This window comes from Acinonyx jubatus, chromosome D2, assembly GCF_027475565.1.
Source record: "Acinonyx jubatus isolate Ajub_Pintada_27869175 chromosome D2, VMU_Ajub_asm_v1.0, whole genome shotgun sequence".
Lineage (NCBI taxonomy): Eukaryota > Metazoa > Chordata > Mammalia > Carnivora > Felidae > Acinonyx > Acinonyx jubatus.
Genome location: NC_069393.1, coordinates 26836853 through 26855357, shown reverse-complemented (window position 1 = coordinate 26855357; position 18505 = coordinate 26836853). Strand labels below are relative to the sequence as shown.

General features: G+C 34.8%; 1 protein-coding gene across 7 annotated transcripts in view; it reads left to right on the top strand.

Moving 5' to 3' along the window:
* The window catches only part of CTNNA3 (catenin alpha 3), a 1731503-nt gene that overhangs the window by 1140821 nt on the left and 572177 nt on the right, over positions 1-18505 (top strand). For all 7 annotated transcript variants that reach the window (XM_053207653.1, XM_027062103.2, XM_053207654.1 and 4 more), the window contains one exon: positions 16405-16561. In XM_053207653.1, the coding sequence (XP_053063628.1) occupies positions 16405-16561 (157 nt within the window). The remainder of the gene's footprint in view (positions 1-16404; positions 16562-18505) is intronic.

Below are 18505 nucleotides of genomic sequence, written 5' to 3'. Positions count from 1 at the left end.
CTCAAACTTAGAGTCTTAATAACTTAAAAAAAATAAGGAAACTTTTTTTTGGTATAATGATAACTTAAGTTAGTGTGGTTCATTTGTTTTTAAATCATCCCCAATGTACTTATTCTCCAGTTCTATGTAATTCTATAGACTAGATGTTATATTCCAAATTTGATAGATTAAGGAAAAAGATACAAAGATTGAGTTGCCCAAACTGTAGACAAACCTTCTGATTTGAGAAAGGCAACATTACTTCACTCTGAAGGAATTTTCTCTCTCTTTCCCTCTTTCTCTGTCTATCTATTTATCTATCTATGTATTATCTATCTATCTATCTATCTATCTATCTATCTATCTATCTATTTTCCCCTGTTTTTCTCTTTTGACCCGTAGCTGATGAAGTCACATAATTAAAATCTGAAGAAGTAGCCAAATGGAAAATCTTTGAGTATGGTAATTCAGTGGGGAAACTGCCATGTTCATATTCACCTTTCTGTAACTCTGGTCCCCCTAGGATTGAGCACTGGATATATAAATAGGGGAAGCCTGGTGATCCAGTCCATTGATAGATATTTCTCAGCTTGGAATAGCACTTGAAAAATCATAATATGAAGATTTGACCAATACTTTCTCTGTTAAATACAAACTTTGTCAATGCCTCTAGTTTTTTTTTTTTTTTTTCTGTGACTACAGTGTTCAGTTATAAATAAAACAATATGGACATATTTTCATCATCCTATGTACTGGTATAAGTGTTCCTTGTAGGGATGCACTCCTTCACTTGGGAAAGGCTTTACTAAGTGTGTAGGCCTGCTGAATAGGAGGAAAGCTACACTGGGGCCCTGGTTATAAGGGAATGGGATTCTACTTGACATTCTACACACACCCTAGAGAAGTAACATTAAAACATTAAAATACCTGCTCTGCAGTAAGATGAGAAGTGTGGATCATACATTTATCAAATGAAGCCACTGTTGACTCTAATGAACATCCCAGTACATAGTGAGATAAATACTCAAAGAAAAAGGACATTATTTTATGAGAGTATATCATCAAAGAAATTGGCCTAGATTTGGTAAAGCTTCTCTGAGAAAGTGATGTTTGATATGACCTCTATTAGATGAATTAGTTACTGAGAAAAATATAGACAAGGAAGAAGTGTAGAAAGTTTGGGAGACTAATGATAAATAATGCTAGAGAGATAAGTGTTAGATATATCAAGGCTTTATTCTTTTTCAATGTATTTTAAGATAAAAAGGGGGGGACCTGGGTTAAGCATCTGGCTTTTGGTTTGGGCTCACGTGATGATCTCATGGTTCATGAGATCAAGCCCCATGTCAGGCTCTGCCACTGATTAGCACGGAGCCTGCTTGGGATTTTCTCGCTTCCTCTCTCTGCCCCTCCTGCACTTGCTCTTTCTGTGTCTCTCAAAATAAATAAATCAACTTAAAACAATGATAAAAAGGGAGCTGGGAGCTTCATGAGATTCATGATTTGGAAATATCCATTTGCAGAGAGCGGCTAGGAGTAGGATTAAAGCTATTTCAGTGTCCCATTGGGAGAAAATGGTAGCATAGAGTAGGGTTGCAGCAGACATAGTATCCTGAAATATAAGTCACAGACATTAAGGAAATTTCTCTTGTAGGGACCTATCAGAGGGAGAGACAAAGAGTGAGAACAAAGTAATGAGAAAGGGAGAAAGAGTAAGTTATTCTTGACTATTTCAATTTATTTATACCTTAGACCCTATATATATATCTTCTTAACACATTTTGGAAGCTTAGAGAAAATATTGCTTTTATGATCTGGATTTTACATACTCATTAGCCTTTATTAAATATTTGTGCATGATTTTCTCCCTTAAAACCATTAAATAAAATATTTTCTGAGTTTGTCCTATCTAATATTTTCTTTCCTAGATAAATAGAATGTACATAGCAAATATTTTTTAACAATTAAAAAAATTAAATCACTAATGACATAAGAACTCTAGATAAAATTTCAAATATATGGAAGAAATATTTAATTATAAGCATTCAGAAATGCCTATATATATATATCTATATATACATATATATGTATATATATATGTATATATATATTTTTTTCTTTTTACTTTAGCCAACCTCTTATTATAAAACACATTTTGGCAATTAATGATTAGCTTGCATTTTGCCATTATGTTTACAAGGAATTAGATATTACATTAGAAGAAAGTTTGTAATATTTCTGATATAAAATTTGTTTTCAAAAGGGGTTATTATTTTGGCAAAGATATCAAATTCATTTTTAATTCCTCTCCTTGAACCCAAATGATTTGGAAGATAGTAGGTATTTCTTCTACTCCAAATTCCAAATTTATTAAATCCCTGAGGAGCAGATTATAAGGATCCAAAAATCTCTGTTGCTTCTGCTTTTTCATTGTTGGAAATTAGTTTCAGTTAACTGAAGTTGTAACATACATTATTGTTTTCAGAATTTTTTTAAGGCAAACTTTCTCTTATTTCAGTTATTCATTATTCAGTTATTCATTATTGGAAATTCTGTATATATGTGTGTTTCTGTATATACTGTTTAAATTTCTAAAGTATTCCTTGTATCTTTTTCCCAAACTATCGGCCTAGAAACAAACATTCATAAAATGTCTACCTCTGTACTAGGTGTGTATTAGTTATTTTTATTTAGCTAATTAAATTCTGCTAATGACCTTTGTAATAAGTATCTTATAACCATTACAGATAAGGAAATTGAGGCTCAGAGAGTAAACAATTTGTCTAAAATCACATAAAACTAATACATACTGGAGCTGGGTTAAAATGTGAGATCTAACCCAAAATTCCATTTTCATTTGTCTGTAAAACCAACTTATTGGTGATTTTGTTATAGTATACTAAACAAGTTATTTGATTTGCTTTTCTTTGCTCATTTACTTATGTTATTTGATAGATTATCCTGTCTTGATAATTAGCATAGAAGAAATAAATTGTTTGAGTTTCATGTGGAAGTGGTTGCCTTCTATAGACCTTTGTTGTTGTTGTTGTTTATTACATTTACCAAAACCTAAGTAGTCCTAGGTTGAATTTTTTTTCTTTTTTTTTCTATCAGTATGGATTGAGACTTAAGAAAACTCATATTATAATACACAAAGGAAATGTATATCTTTCTTTCAAAAAGCTGTACGCTCCCAGAAATCAGCTTGCTTCCCCACACCCATGCTCCCATTTTTAAAAGTTACTTAGGGAGATGATACAACCCAAATCTAAACATAAGTTAGAAAAACAAAAGCCATTTCTTTGGAATTAGAACTATCAGAAAAGAAGAAACTGTGCCAGTAGACAATGAAAAATGAAAAACTAATCATGATTAAAACAACTAAACGGTAAAGAGTTAAGAGGATAGACAAGAGAAATCCAAAGATCATGGGTTGGTAGGAGATGAAATGGCTTCTGCTGCCTTGTCTAAATGTATATAGCTCTAGAACACCCAACCTCCCTGAATAATTACCACCATCCTTAGATGTATCTAGAGAACCAAAAGGAGATGGACAAATTGCAACAATTCTATTTAGATTTAGGACATGGAGAATCCATTACTTAAAGTGTTATTTAAAATAAATTGATTTCCTGTCTGCTTTAATGAATAAATGCTAAGCTGCCTAGCATATGCTAAAAAAAAAAATGTTATTTCAGTTTTTTATATGTGTATCCAAAGGCAAGTTGAAGCCTCATGAGAAGTTTTAGTGTAATCCTGTCATGCAGGGTTCATCCCTTCATGGAGTAAGGAGATTACAACAATTGTGAGACCAAAGTTGAATTCAGTCTAATAAATTCTCTATAAACCTGTAGGAGTCCAGGACAAATTATGTGTCCTCACACACCCCTTCCCCAGTCCTGAAATGGCATTAGCATTGAACATAAAGATGTGGCTATGGAGATTCATGATGACAAATATTGCATGGCTTACTTAAAATGCAAGGACAATTTCCTATAAATGAAGTATAATATGAGAGAAGACAAAAAAGAAAAGTTATCAAAACTAAGGAAATAGAGGAAAACTGGCACAGAAAGCAGGAAATATTTGGTGGTAGAATACCATTTAAGCAACTGAGAAAAGAATGCACAGAATTGGAACATTGAATTTGATGTCATTACCATTTGATGGTTGTGATAATTCTAAAATTATTATGGTGTTGCCAATTTAAGTGAATGTCATATAAATTCTCCTCACATACTAGCTTAGAAGTATTTGAGGTATCATATATCTAGTTATTTTAATTTTCTCTACATGCCATGACACTGAGCTAATCAGACCTATAGGTACTTACACATAACTCATCTTTTTAATCCACAAAGTGCTTTTGTTATATTAACTAAGATTTTTAAGATTATTTGTATCAATGCCAATATTGAAATATCTGAGGAAAAAATTAAATTACTTAGATTTATTTTCACTTTTTAAGTAATTGTTTCCAGAAATCTTTCAAGAGAAAAAGTATATGCATCAAATGATAGCATTAAATCTGTATGTTCAAATCTGAAGTAACCTTAGAGAAATCGGCAAACTCATACACTCTCCACCGCATCTACCCCAGTGCATGCATACCTGTAACTTCTGGGAAAATGAGTCCTAGGAGACTTAATAAGATTCTTCTGTGGACAAAAAATCAGTTTGAAGCAAAGTAAAGCTAACTTAAGACCCTTGGCTTCCAACCTAGAGTTCCTTCTGTAATTTTGCATAAATCATTCTATCTCTTTGTGTCTCCATTGTCCTGAGAGTAAAAAGGGAATACTGGTAGGGCCTTCCTCATTGGATTAAAGACATTAATATAATCAAGTACTTAGATTCCTGCCTGGAACACTGCAGGCTGTCAGTATTAAGTCCTATGGTTAGCACACTATTTTGCCACTTGCAACCAAATTTTAGAAATAAAATAGAAATTCTTTCAGAAAAAAATGCCACATGAAGAGGGAGGTGGAGGGAAAGGAATCACTTGTCTGTACAAAGGATTAGATATTGTAGAATATGTAAAAAGTCTTCTTTATCTGGTACTGAAATATTCCCTAAGGAAGCAAACAAAGTCAATGGTTGTTATCAAGACGGAGTTCAGATGAAATACTGCAGTGGAATCTGTGTTAGTTTTATCATTTCAGATGACAGGTAGCTTTTTATGAAAAATGTATGGTTTAACTATGGCAGACCAGGCTGTGTGGGGCCTGAAACTCACATAATTTTGAGGGCCTTCTTTAAGGAAAACAATGAGTATTTTTTAGAATGCAAAAATAAATGACAACTAGTTATTAATTTAAAATGCTGATAAATATTAAAATATCCCCAAATCCAAAAATGTGATATAATATTTGTGTAATTATATCCAAGATACACATTTATGAAATTTTTTCTTTCTTTTCTTCCCCTTGCTTTCCTTTGTTACCCTTTCCCTCTGTCTCCTTTGTTCCTTTCTTCTTTCTTTCTGCTACACACATTGATCACCTCCTAAATAATAGCAATTAATTTTGTAATATCACTTTCTGTACAGAAACTAGGAAGATGATTCAATCTTTGTTTTTGCAGTTTGTTTCAGAAGGTCTGAGGAAAGAAGGGCATGAGATTAGGGGAAACAAATGTTCTGTCCCAATATGATGTCAGTAGCATAAGTATGAGGGTAATAAAGGACATATAAAGAGGTGACTTTCAACCTCTTATACTATACTACTAAATCCAAACCAAATGTATACCTTCAACTTCTCTCAACTCAAATTCCCTTAGCAAGATCTCAAAATAGTTGTGGCAAATTTTATTAGAACAAAAGATCATGTGAACACATGTCTGGGGGCTCTCCAAGTGTCTTACATGGCCTGTGCAAGTGAGACGCCCAGAAATACAAACTCCTGAAACCTAGAGGAAAACATAAAAACCTTGAGACAGTCTGAAAATCCTAAATATTATGAACCTAGTTTAGATGTATGAGAGTTTCCTAAGGCAAATGAGAGCAGGATGTAATAAAATACCCTATCTGATTTAATATTTAAAAATGGGAAGGGCTTAGGCTACAATATGCTGACACCTTGGCCACACATACTCTTAGAAGGTAGGAAGAAGCCTGAAGAAGGTAGATTGGGACCTCGTGAAATTAAGTTGGCTTTTTCCAGGAGTGCCAGAGAACCCAGTATACAAAGTCTAATGGAAGCTCGTTTGAATAGGTATCTATGAGGATGGAGAAATGAAGGTCACTCAGAAAGAAAGTCAGCATCAAAAATAGTCTTTATCAGTGAGCATGGGCAGTGGATGTAGTTGGGACAGCAGACACCAGATACAGAGGAAAGGGCTGATGAGCTCTCAGCAGGTCCTGGGGGCCCATGTTCTACTCCTGTAGCTCACTCAACTCCTTTGCCTTTTTTACTTCCCTGAAAAAATCCAACTCAAAAGACATTTTTTAGGTACTCAAATTGGAAAGGAAGAAGTAAAATTATCATTGTTCATCAATGACAAGATCTTATATTTAGAAAACCCTAAAGATCATACACACACACACACACACACACACACACACACACACACACACACCGTTAAAAGCTAATAAAATGAAGTTGATTAACATTGCAGGGTACAAACTCAACATTCCAAAATCAGTGCTTTTCTGTATACTGACAATACACAATCTAAAAAGGAAATTAGAAGCATAGTTCCACTTACAATTAATTGCATCATGAAGAATAAAATGCTTAGGAATAATTATACCCAAGGACAGGGATGACCTATATACTGACAACTATAAAACATTGCTGGAAGAAGTTAAAGAAGACTTAAATAAATGGAAAGTAACTTTGTTTATGGATTTTAAGACTTAATAACAGTAAGATAACAGTATTACCCAAAGCAATATGCAGATTCAATGCAATCCCTATTGCAAAATCCCAACAATGATTTTGCAGATATAGGACAAACACATCTTAAATTCATATGGAATCTCAAGATACCTGAAATAGCTGAAACCATCCTGAGGAAGAAGAACAAAGTTGGTGGACTCACATTTCCTAATTTCAAAAATTAGAAACTACAGTGATCAAATCAGTATGGTACTGGCATAAAAGTAGACTTATAGTAGACTTATAGGTCAATGGAACAGAACAGATAGCCCAGAAATAAATCTTTGCATATACAAGCATACTTATTTTATTGTGCTTCACTTTTCGGTGCTTCACAGATACTGTTTTTTGTTGTTGTTGTTTGTTTGTTTGTTTTACATACCAAGGTTTATGGGCACCCTGTATCAAGCAAGTCTATCGACACCATTTTTCCAATAGCATTTGCTCATTTGGTGTCTCTGTGTCACATTTTGGTAACTCTTACAGTATTTCAAATTTTTAATCATTATTATAGTTTTTATGGTGATCTGTGATCAAGAATATTTGATGTTACTCTTGTAATTGGTTTTGGGCATTACAAACCACACCCATATAAAACAACAAACTTAGTTGATAAATGTGTATGCTCTGACTGCTACACAGACTGGCCATTCCTCTTAATTCCTCCCTCCTCTCTGGCCTCCCTATTCCCTGAGGTGCAACAATATTTAAGTTAGGCCAGTTGATAACCCAATAATGGCCTCTAAGTGTTCAAGTGAAAGGGAGAGTTTCACATCTCTCACTTTCTATAAAAATGATTAAGCTTATAGGGAAAGGCATATCAAAGCTGAGATAGACCAAAAGCTAGGCCTCTTGTGCCAGACAGTTAGCCACGTTGTGAATGCAAAGGGAAAGTTCTTGAAGGAAATTAAAAGTGCTACTCCGAGGAACACATGAATGATAGAAGGTAGAATAGCCTTATTGCTGATAATGGAGAAAGTTTGAGTGGTCTGGCTAGATCAAACCAGTTACAACATTTCCTTAAGTCAAAGCCTAATCCAGAGCAAGGCCCTAGCTCTCTTCAATGCATGCTGAGAGAGATGAGGAAGCTGCAGAAAAAGTTTTGAAGCTAGCAGAGGTGGCTCATGAAGTTTAAGGAAAGATGTCTCTCACAAAAACGTAAGATGAAACAGCCGGTGTTAATGTCAAGCGGCAGCAGATTATCCTGAAGACTGAGATAAGATGATTTATGAAGGTGATGACACTCAACAAAAGATTCTCGATGTGCACAAAACAAGCTTCTATTGGAAGTAGATGTCATCTATGACTTTCATAGCTAGAGAGGACAAATCAGTGCCTGGCTTTAACATTTCAAAGAACAGACTGGCTCTCTTGTTAGGGGCTGATGCAGCTGGTGACGTTAAGTTGAAGCCCGTGCTCATTTACTATTCCAAAAATTCTAGGGCCCTTAAGAATTATGCCAAATCTACTCTGCTGGCATTCTATAAATGGAACAACAAAGCCTGGATACAGCATATCTGCTTACAACATGATTTACTGAATATTTTAACCCCACTGTTGAAATCTACTCCTCAGGAAAAAAAAATATGCCTTTCAAAATATTTCTGCTCATTGACAATGCATCTGGTCACCCAAGAGCTGTGATGAAGATATACAATGAGAATAATGTTTTCATTCCTGCTAACACAACCATTCTGTATCCCGTGGATCAAGGAGTAATTTCTACTTTCAAGTATTAAGAATTATGTTTCATAAGACTAGAGCTGCCATAAAGAGTGCTTTCTCTGATGGATCTGGGCAAAGTAAATTGAAAACCTTCTGAAAAAGACTCACCACTTGAGATGCCATTAAGAACATTTGTGATTCATAGATAAGCGGTCAAAATATCAACATTAACAGGAGTTTGGAAGAAGTTGATTGCAGCTCTCATGATGACTTTTAGGGGCCCAAGACTTCAGTGGAGGCAGGTGTTTGATAGTAGGTGTTGGTTGCAGGTGTGATGGAAATAGCATGAGAACTAGAGTTAGAAGTGGAGCATGAAGATGGGACTGAATTGCTGCAATCCCTTGATAAATCTTATAACAAATGAGTTGCTTATTTTTTTCTTTAGTTAACTTAAAACTTTTTTTAAAATTCCAGTATAGTTAATATACACATCATATTAGTTTCAGGTGATAATATAGCGATTCGAAAACTCCATACATGCTCATGATAAGTGTGCTCATAATCTCCTTTTCCCATTCATCAATCCTCCCATCCACCTCCCTTCTGGTAATCATCAGTTTGTTCTCTATCGTTAAGATTCTGTTTTTTGTTTTTGTTTTTTTATCTCTCTTTCTTTGTTTTGTTTCTTAAATTCTACATATGAGTGAAATCATACAGTATTTGTCTTTCTCTGACTATTTCACTTAGCATTATACACTCAACCTCTATTCGCATCATTACAAATGGCAAGATTTCATTCTTTTTCATGGCTCATTAATCTTCTATTGTATATATACACCATATCTTCTTTATCCATGTATCTATCGATGGACACTTGGATTGTTTTCATAATTTGGCTATTGTAAATAATGCTACAGTAAATATAGGGAGTCTTATATATTTTAAAATTAGTGTTTTCATATTCTTTGAGTAAATACTCAGTTGTGGAATTACTGGATCATATGATAATTCTATTTTTAATTTTTTGAGGAATCTTCATACTGTTTTCCACAGTAGCTGCACCAGTTTTCATATCCATCAACTGTGCATGAGTGTTCCTTTTTCAAATGAGTTTCTTCTTATGGATGACCAGAGAAAGTGGTTTCTTGAGACGGAATGTACTCTTGGTGAAGATTCTTGAAATCTTCTTGGTGAAGATTGTTGAAATGAAAACAAAAGATTTAGAATATTACATAAACTGAGTAGATAAAGCAGCGATAGGGTTTGAGAGGATTGATTCTAATTTTGAAAAACATCCTACTGTGGGTAGGTGCTATCAAACTGTCACATTTTGCAGAGAAATTGTTCATGAAAGGAGGATTGAGGCAACAAACTTCATTTTTAAAATTTTTTTAACGTTTATTTATTTTTGAGACAGAGAGAGACAGAGCATAAATGGGGGAGGATCAGAGAGAGAGGGAGACACAGAATCTGAAACAGGCTCCAGGCTCTGAGCTGTCAGCACAGAGCCGGACCTGGGGCTCGAACTCACGGACTGCAAGATCATGACCCGAGCTGAAGTCAGATGCTTAGCCGACTGAGCCACCCAGGCGCCCAACAAACTTCATTTTTATCTTATTTTAAGAAATTGCTACAGTCACCCCACCCTCTGCCACCACCACCCTGATCTGTCATCAGCCATCAACACCAAGTAAGACCCTCCATTAGCAAAAACATTATGACTCACTGAAAGCTCAGATGATGGTTATCATGTTTTAGCAATATTTATAGGTAAGGTATATACATGTTTTTTATGTTTTGTTTTGTTTTTATTTTAAATAAAGCTATTGCACACTTAGTAGACTACAGTTTGCACTGAAAAATAAAAAACAAAAAGTTCATTTGACTTGTTTTGTTGTGGGGGTCAAGAATGGAACCTGCAGTATTTGCAAGGTATACTTATATGGTTAAATGATTTTTGACATGGGTGCCAAGATCTTTCAGTGGATAAAGAGCAGTCTTTTGAACATATGGTACTGGGAAAGCTGGATATCCACATGTTAAAGAATGAAGTTGGACCCTTACCTTGCACCATTTACAAAAATTAATTCTAAATGGATCTAAGGCCTCAAAATAATAACTAAAACTGCAGAATTCAAGAAAACATAGGACAACAAACTCATGGTATTAAATTTGGTAATGATTACTTTCATATGACACCAAAAGCACAGGAAAGTAAAGAAAAAATAGATCAATTAGACTTTATTAAAATGAAAAACTTTTGTGCAACAGAGGACACTACCAGGGGAATGAAAAGACAACCCACAGAATGGGAGAAAACATTTGCAAATCATCTATCTGCTAAGAGATTAATATCCAAAATATATTTTAAAATCCCTAAAACTCAACAACAAAAAACCAAACAGTTTAATTTAGAAATGAGCAAAATTTTTGAATAGATATTTATGCAAATAAAGTATATAAATGGCCAATAAGCCCATGAAATATGCTCAATATCACTAATGATTAGGGAAATAAAATCAGAACCACAATGAGATTCTACTTCACACACATGATGCCGGATACTATTTTTAACAAAAGCAGAACATAAGTGTTGGCAAAAATGTGGAGAAAATGGAGCTTTTGTTCATTGTGGAAATGTAGAAAGCTGAAGCCATTGCTGAAAATAGTATGATATTCCCTCAAAATAATTAAATATAAATAAAATTATCATATGATTCAGAAATTTTATTCCTGGGTGTATACCAAGACTCAGCCCCATATAGGTACATCAATGTTCCTAGCAGTATTATTCATAATGACCAAAAGGTGGAAACAACCCTATTTCCATCAACAGATGAATGCAGAAGCAAAATATGGTAGGTACATATAGTGGAATGTTGTTCAGCCTTAAAAAGTAATGAGGTTTTGACACATTCTAGCACATGGATGAACCTTGAAGATATTATTATACGTGGAAAACTCAGGCACAAAAGGCCAAATATCATGATTCCATTTCTGTGAGGTATCTAGAATAGACAGATTTGTAGAGAGAATAGAATCGTGTGTTTTAGAGGTGGTTTATAAATATAGTAATAACTCTGACTGACATGCTTAGTGTAACAAAAAGTAAAGATGAACAGGACACAGTCCCACCTGTGAAAGAGGCTCATGTGAAGCAGACATGTGTATAAACAGTTGTACAATACCACAACTATTTAGTTATATGAACAAAGAGTTTGAATACAAGAATACAAGAATACAAGAATACAGAATACAATTCTGTTACCTGGTTATAGGGAACAGGGCAGGTTTCACAGTATATAGTGACATTTCAACAGTTTTAGAGGTAAGAAATATTTCCTCAGATGGACCAGAGCAGGGAAAGAAATGGAGCAAGAATGTTAAGGTGTTTTCAGTTGTAAAAGGAGTCATAGAGATGTAAAGATACATGGTATCATCAGGAAATGGAGCTTAGGACAGTATGGCCAGAACATAGGCTAACATGGGGGAACAGGGGATTATCATAGCACAGAGAACTGTAGATAAGGGCCAGCTTGTGGAGGATTTTAGACTGTGAATCAGTGAAAAGGCATTTGGATTTTATTCTTAGTTAACTAGGATTCTGTCAAAGGTTATCAGCAAGGGAGGGATGTGGTCATTTCTGCATTTGAAAAAGAAATGTGGGGGCGCCTGGATGTCTCAGTCAGTTAAGCATCCGACTTCGGCTCAGGTCATGCTCTCACAGTTCATAAGTTCCAGCCCCGAGTCAGGCTCTGTGCTGACAGCTCGGAGCCTGGACTCTGCCTCAGACTCTGCTGTGTCTCCGTCTCTCTCTGCCAGTCCCCTGCTCACGCTGTCTCTCTCTGTCTCTCAAAAATAAATAAATGTAGAAAAAAAAGAAAAAAAAAGAAAAAGAAATGTGTTTGTAGTAGGGAGAATGGCTTGGAGTAAAACTGGAATTAGGAAATATTTAGAAGACTATTAAATTGGTCATGTTAAAATATAATAAGCTCCTGAAGTTAGAGACTCTTTCGAAGGTGAACTGACTAGGTGATTCACAGGGTTAAGGGTGAAGAGTGATTCTGACATGCACACATCTCAACTGTAATCTGAAGAAAAATGCCTCAGAAAGCAGTGTAGTGTATTTCATACACCTTTACTTTTGGAAGAAGGTGACTTCAGAATTGTCTCCCCCCCTCCCCAGATATATAGATAAAATTCTAGGAGTGTGACATTGGAATGAAGATTTTTTTCTGCCTTAAAGAGGGCTAGGACATCTTCTGAATTTTGTCTGCTTTTAGATTTAAGCTACATACCAGGATAGTCAAGTAGGATAAAGTTTTCTCACAGTGGGCACTGTTGAATCAGATAAATTGGATCAGAAGCAGAACGGAAAATGTCCTTACAAAATATAGCCTGTCTTATGTTCATGACTCCATATTCCCACCGAGGGTTCTGCACCAGTTCTTTAAAAGTATGCCTTTCTGCAAAGGCATAATTTCAGCACAACCACATATGTACACAGCTGTCCAATTGCAGGGACAATGAAACACCAGAGACCAGAGGCTTTGCAATGTACACAAACGTACATTATAAGTTAATAGGTTAATAAAACTCTAAAACTGAAGTCAAAGAATACTGCACGGTAGTTATTGCTAAAAGCAGTATGTGTTTCCCTAAAATTCAATGTGATCCTCTTTCATAAAAATGAAATAAAAGAATATCAACACAATATTTTCAAGCAACTAATTTCTCCCCTCCTCTACCTCCAATAATTCACTGAAAGTCATTTAAGTAAGGTGCAGCCTTTAGGTTACTGAGTAGAAAATGGTTCTTTTTTGTTCTTACTGTCATCATATTTTGGTGAAATCTGAATCCTGTGCCCAATATTCTGCTACACTATTGACTCCTGTTTTCCACATTCAGAAGCTGATTTTAGTCCTCATTATTCTTGACAGAATTTAACCTTTTGAAAAAATTTTCTTCCTCATCTGACTCTCTAATACCTTTCTTTTCTACATCCTCCTTGATGGTTCCTTCTCTCATCTTTGTCATTTACAATTTATTTTTCCCTTCTATATGTTGGAACTTTCCAAAGGTTGTTCTATTCTTACCATTGTCTTCTTTGATTTTCTTCAAAATCTATTACTACCTCCTTTTTGCTGAATATTCCTTAGGAGGTGAGGTTTGTCTCTGCTTCTAAGCCATTGCACACGTTATTGCCCTTTCCTTAAAAAGGATATCACATTATAGTCATTTATGCTCATTTTTCAGATTTTAGTCCTTTGGGACATCTGTCCTTATGAAGCTGGAAACCTTTCCCATGTATTATAGAGCATCCTGTGCTCCCTTTACAATAGCCCCCATGTTATAGCGTTTATCTATCTTTGTATCTATCTATCTATCTATCTATCTATCTATCTATCTATCTATCATCTACCTACCTACCTACCTACCTATCATCTATCTATTTATCTGTCTGTCTATCATCTATCACCTATCATCTAACTATCTATCTATATCTTGCAGTGATTCTCAGAACCGGAACCCCAAGCCAGTAGCACATCACTGTCACCAGGGAACTTGGAAAGGCAAAATCTGAGGCCCCAAAGCACATCATGTGAATCAGAAACTCTAGGGTTTGGCTCAGGAATTTGTATTTTAACAAGGTCTCCAGGTGATTCTGATACAGGCTAATGGCTGAGAATCACTGGTATGTTGCAATTGCCTGGCTTTGGGCTGATTTCCCTACTAGATTATGAACTGTTTTAGAACCTGTGGTGGAATCTTTTTGATTGTGAGTTCAGTATCCAGTGTAGAATCTGAATCATTGCTGCTATATATAAAACTACTTTGTTTCAATGCATGGACAAATAAATGAGTAAATGAATGACTACTGTTTTTATGAGCTCCAATTCCATAGCTCAGGTATGGGGATTTGTATTGGAGGGCTGGGTCACTTCAATGTCAATATCTCTAATAGGAAAGTTGACATCTAATACTCCTCATTAACACTGTCCTCCAAAACAACTGCACACATTTGCTTCTATAACCCTGACTGAATTTTTGGCTCTCTGACTTCTCTTTTTCCATCAATACTAAAATCATTTTCCACGCTACTGATAGAAAAACCTTAATTATCATCTTTCTTTGATGAATAACTTCAAAAAAATAAAAAAGAATTCCATTTATTCTGAGTATAAAACTAAAACATATTCACCATTAAAAAATCTGAAAAACTCAGTTACACACACAAATAAAATAAAAAGCACTGGAAATTCCATACCTCTGAAAGAACCATTATTAATTGATGCATGTATTCATTTAACTTTTATTTCTATCATGTTTGCATTTCAGTGTTTGCTCTGGAGCATAATATTTTGTAATCTACTGTTATTGTGCTATTTTGGCTGTATTGTCCACAGATTTCTTAATGGCTGTATGATATTTTTGGCAATAATTTGATGTATCCTCATCCTTCCTTAATTAATTGGAAGTTTTGTCAAAACCTTTTCATTACCGCCACCTTTGCAGTCCAGGCTCTGTCTTGCTCCTGTAACCTATTGCAGTAGCCAACTATGCCAGATTAATTTATCTAAAGTTTAGTTCTGAGGCACCTGAGGGGCTCAGTTGGTTAAGCTTCTGGCTCTTGGGTTTGGCTCAAGTAATGATATCATGGGTTGTGGGTTCCAGCCCCACATCTGGCTCCCTGCTGACAGTGTGGAGCCTGTTTGGGATCCTTTCTCTCTCTCTCTCTCTCAAAATAGATAAATAAATCTTAAAAAAGTGATGAAGTTTATTTCTGAGCAAATTGCTCAAAAGTCAAAGAGACTCTCCACTGCCTTCCAAATAAGGCCAGGTCCTGAACAGGACTATCAAAGATTCCTGTTGATTTCTTTTGCATACCCAGGCTCTCGGTGAGACTGCTCACCATTTTCATGGCATTTCCTCCATTTTTCCACCTTTTGAATTTTGATACTTCTGTGTCCTGTCCCATCATTCTTTTCCAATAGCGATTTTACTCAACTAGCCACTTCAGTGTGAGGCCTCGCTAAAATCACAAACTTCCTGCCCTCACGACCAGTCCACTCCTTTTCTCCTTTCTTTGGTCTATTTTTTTTTTTCCTCCTTGGTTCTTATAACCAGGTAACAGACCATATATTTCACTTACTTAACTTGCTAATTGCCTCTGTGCTTACCTGTAATAAAAGCTCCATGAAGGCAATGATTTTGCTTCTGTCTTATTTATTGCCATATCCCTAAAATCTAGAACAATGCTTAATACATAAAAGACACTCAGAATATATTTGAAATAATGAATGAATGAATGAACTAATGAATTAGTTAATAATGAATATTTACTGGCAAAATTCTGCAAGACCTCAAGGAAGTCAAAGATCTTATTCCAGTGCTTTGCAAATAGTTGCAAACATTCCCTACTGAGTTGTGCAGTGTGAATCCAAATGACCAGTTAACATGTCTCTCTTCCCTGAAGACTTTCTTTAGGACATCTGCTGAAGGTGATCTCTCAGCTTTCTAAAGACTATTGACCATTAGTTGTGGTTATGATATGTATTGCATACTGAATTGAGTTATGCTTATATGTTGCCCTTCCCACTGAGTAATAGAGAAGCTCCTTTAAGGCAGATACCAATTATCTTCGTATCTCTTGCAATTCTTAGTGCATTGACAATAAGTAGTTCTAAAATTAATTAAACTATTGCTGCAAATAAAATTAAAGTATTACCAAAAGCAAGGAGGGAGTTATACACGAGGGCATTTTACCATTTTCCTTGTTAAAGATGTATTTGTCTATTTTTCTTTTTTTAAAGAATACCCATTATCTGCACACTGGTTACTATCTCCAAAGAAATTACCATGTGAACATTCTCCATCTTTGCAGATCATTAATGCTGCACTTGCTTTGGCTGCAAGACCCAAAAGTCAAGTGGTCAAAAAAAACATGGAAATGTACAAGCACACATGGGAGAATCATATCCACGTCCTCACCGAAGCTGTAGATGACATCACAAGCATTGATGACTTCCTCGCTGTATCTGGTATGTTTTAAATCTTTTAATTTATACGTTTGCCCTTGTCAGTTTTCTAAAGCAGGGTAATTCTGAATATAATTAATTTTATGCAATATAATGAGACTCTTTTTAATGATCATCTTTCTCGAAGCAAAGTGCTGCTATGTGTGGTCTACTCTAAGATAATGAGCCTCATGCCTGGTAATCCTTACAATTCAACAATTTACACTGTGTCTCTAAAACAAACTCTTATTCATGGACAAAGCATAATTGAAAATAGTAGCTGCAATTCTTAGGCATTTTCTGGCTTTTCGAATAAAAAATCATCTCCCCCCTGTAGTATATTTACATCTTTTTCTCTCTCTTTTATTATATGAAATTTATTGTCAAATTAGTTTCCATACAACACCCAGTGCTCATCCCAAAAGGTGCCCTCTTCAATGCCCATATATGTATATGTATATATATATATATACATATACATATATATATATATATATAGAGAGAGAGAGAGAGAGAGAGAGAGATGGATAGATACACAGGAAAACTCTTCATTGATTTGAGATACACTATGTACTTCAGCTTCCTGTATATGTATTTGAATAACGGTGATCTAAACAATCAAATAAATAAATCTAAACACTAACTATGTCACTTAGATGTGTTTGAGATTCCATGTCAAACCTAGATGATTCTTTTATTACAGAATAGAACAGCATCCCACAGGATTATGAAATTATTCTCATAAAGCCATATTCTCAGAAGCATAACTTGGGTTTTGATTATATTGTTGTAATAGCAAAGAACTACTCTTTAATCTTTTTTATTTGTCTTAAAAATTAAGGCTCTCTGCTGCTTCCGATTCCGTGTCTCCCTCTCTCTCTTCCCCTCCGCCGTTCATGCTCTGTCTCTCTCTGTCTCAAAAATAAATAAACGTTAAAAAAATTTTTTTTAAATTAAGGCTCTCCTTAAATCACATTTTCCTTTTTTTTTTGAAAAGAGATTTTCTTGGAATGTGACAGTATTTTTTATAAAATGCAAATTCTCATGAATTTCTAACATTATTTCATCTTTTAAAAGTTTCCTGATGTGGTTTGTCTAACCTGTGGAACTCATTTCTTTCGTGCATATATGTATTCTCATCTTGAACAATAGTGTCAGAACCCTAGTATATTTTCATGATACATTAATGATATGAAAATGTGTGATAATTAATTTTTTTTTTTAATTTTTACTTATTTTTGAGAGAGAAAGAGAGAATGTGAGTGGGGGGAGGTAAAGAGAGAGAGGGAGACAGAATCTGAGCAGGCTCCAGGCTCTGAGTGGTCTGCACAGAGCCTGATAGAAAATTCATAGTAATTGTTTCAAAATTGTCTTATTTCTATAGAGCTAAAAACTTTGAAAATTATAGAAAGTGTATGGGAAAAATATTAACATTTCTTGGTTCCACTATTCAGAAATAACAACCACTGATAACTGATTTATTTCCATTTATGTTTTTAAATAAGTGTGTCATTAGGTATATCATAAATATTTAGCTGAATTTTCCCACATCATTATATATTCTTTAAAAAAATCATTCATTTATCTGTTCTTCTTTGGTTAGCATTTATATAAATTGAAATTTTAATTGCTATAAATAATGTCTTGTTAAACATATTTTTGTCCATTTGCTGTCTTCTTAGTATAGATTTTGTGCATATGTGTATCCAATCAACATCTTGAATTGGGTCAATCTTTTGTTTAATTGTTAAGTGTTGAATTCTGGTTTTTAGTTGGTTCTTTAGGTTACAAAACAAAGGAAACTTCTCATAATACTCTATGTAAAGGCAGTTTATTATATGTATACTAATAGCACAATAGGGAGACTCTCCAGGACACACAAGAATGGGAACCATAATTGGCCAAGCCTTGCATGATTAGAGCTGTAAAAGGCTTGGCATCTGAGCAGCTCTGTAGGGCCTCTGAGCA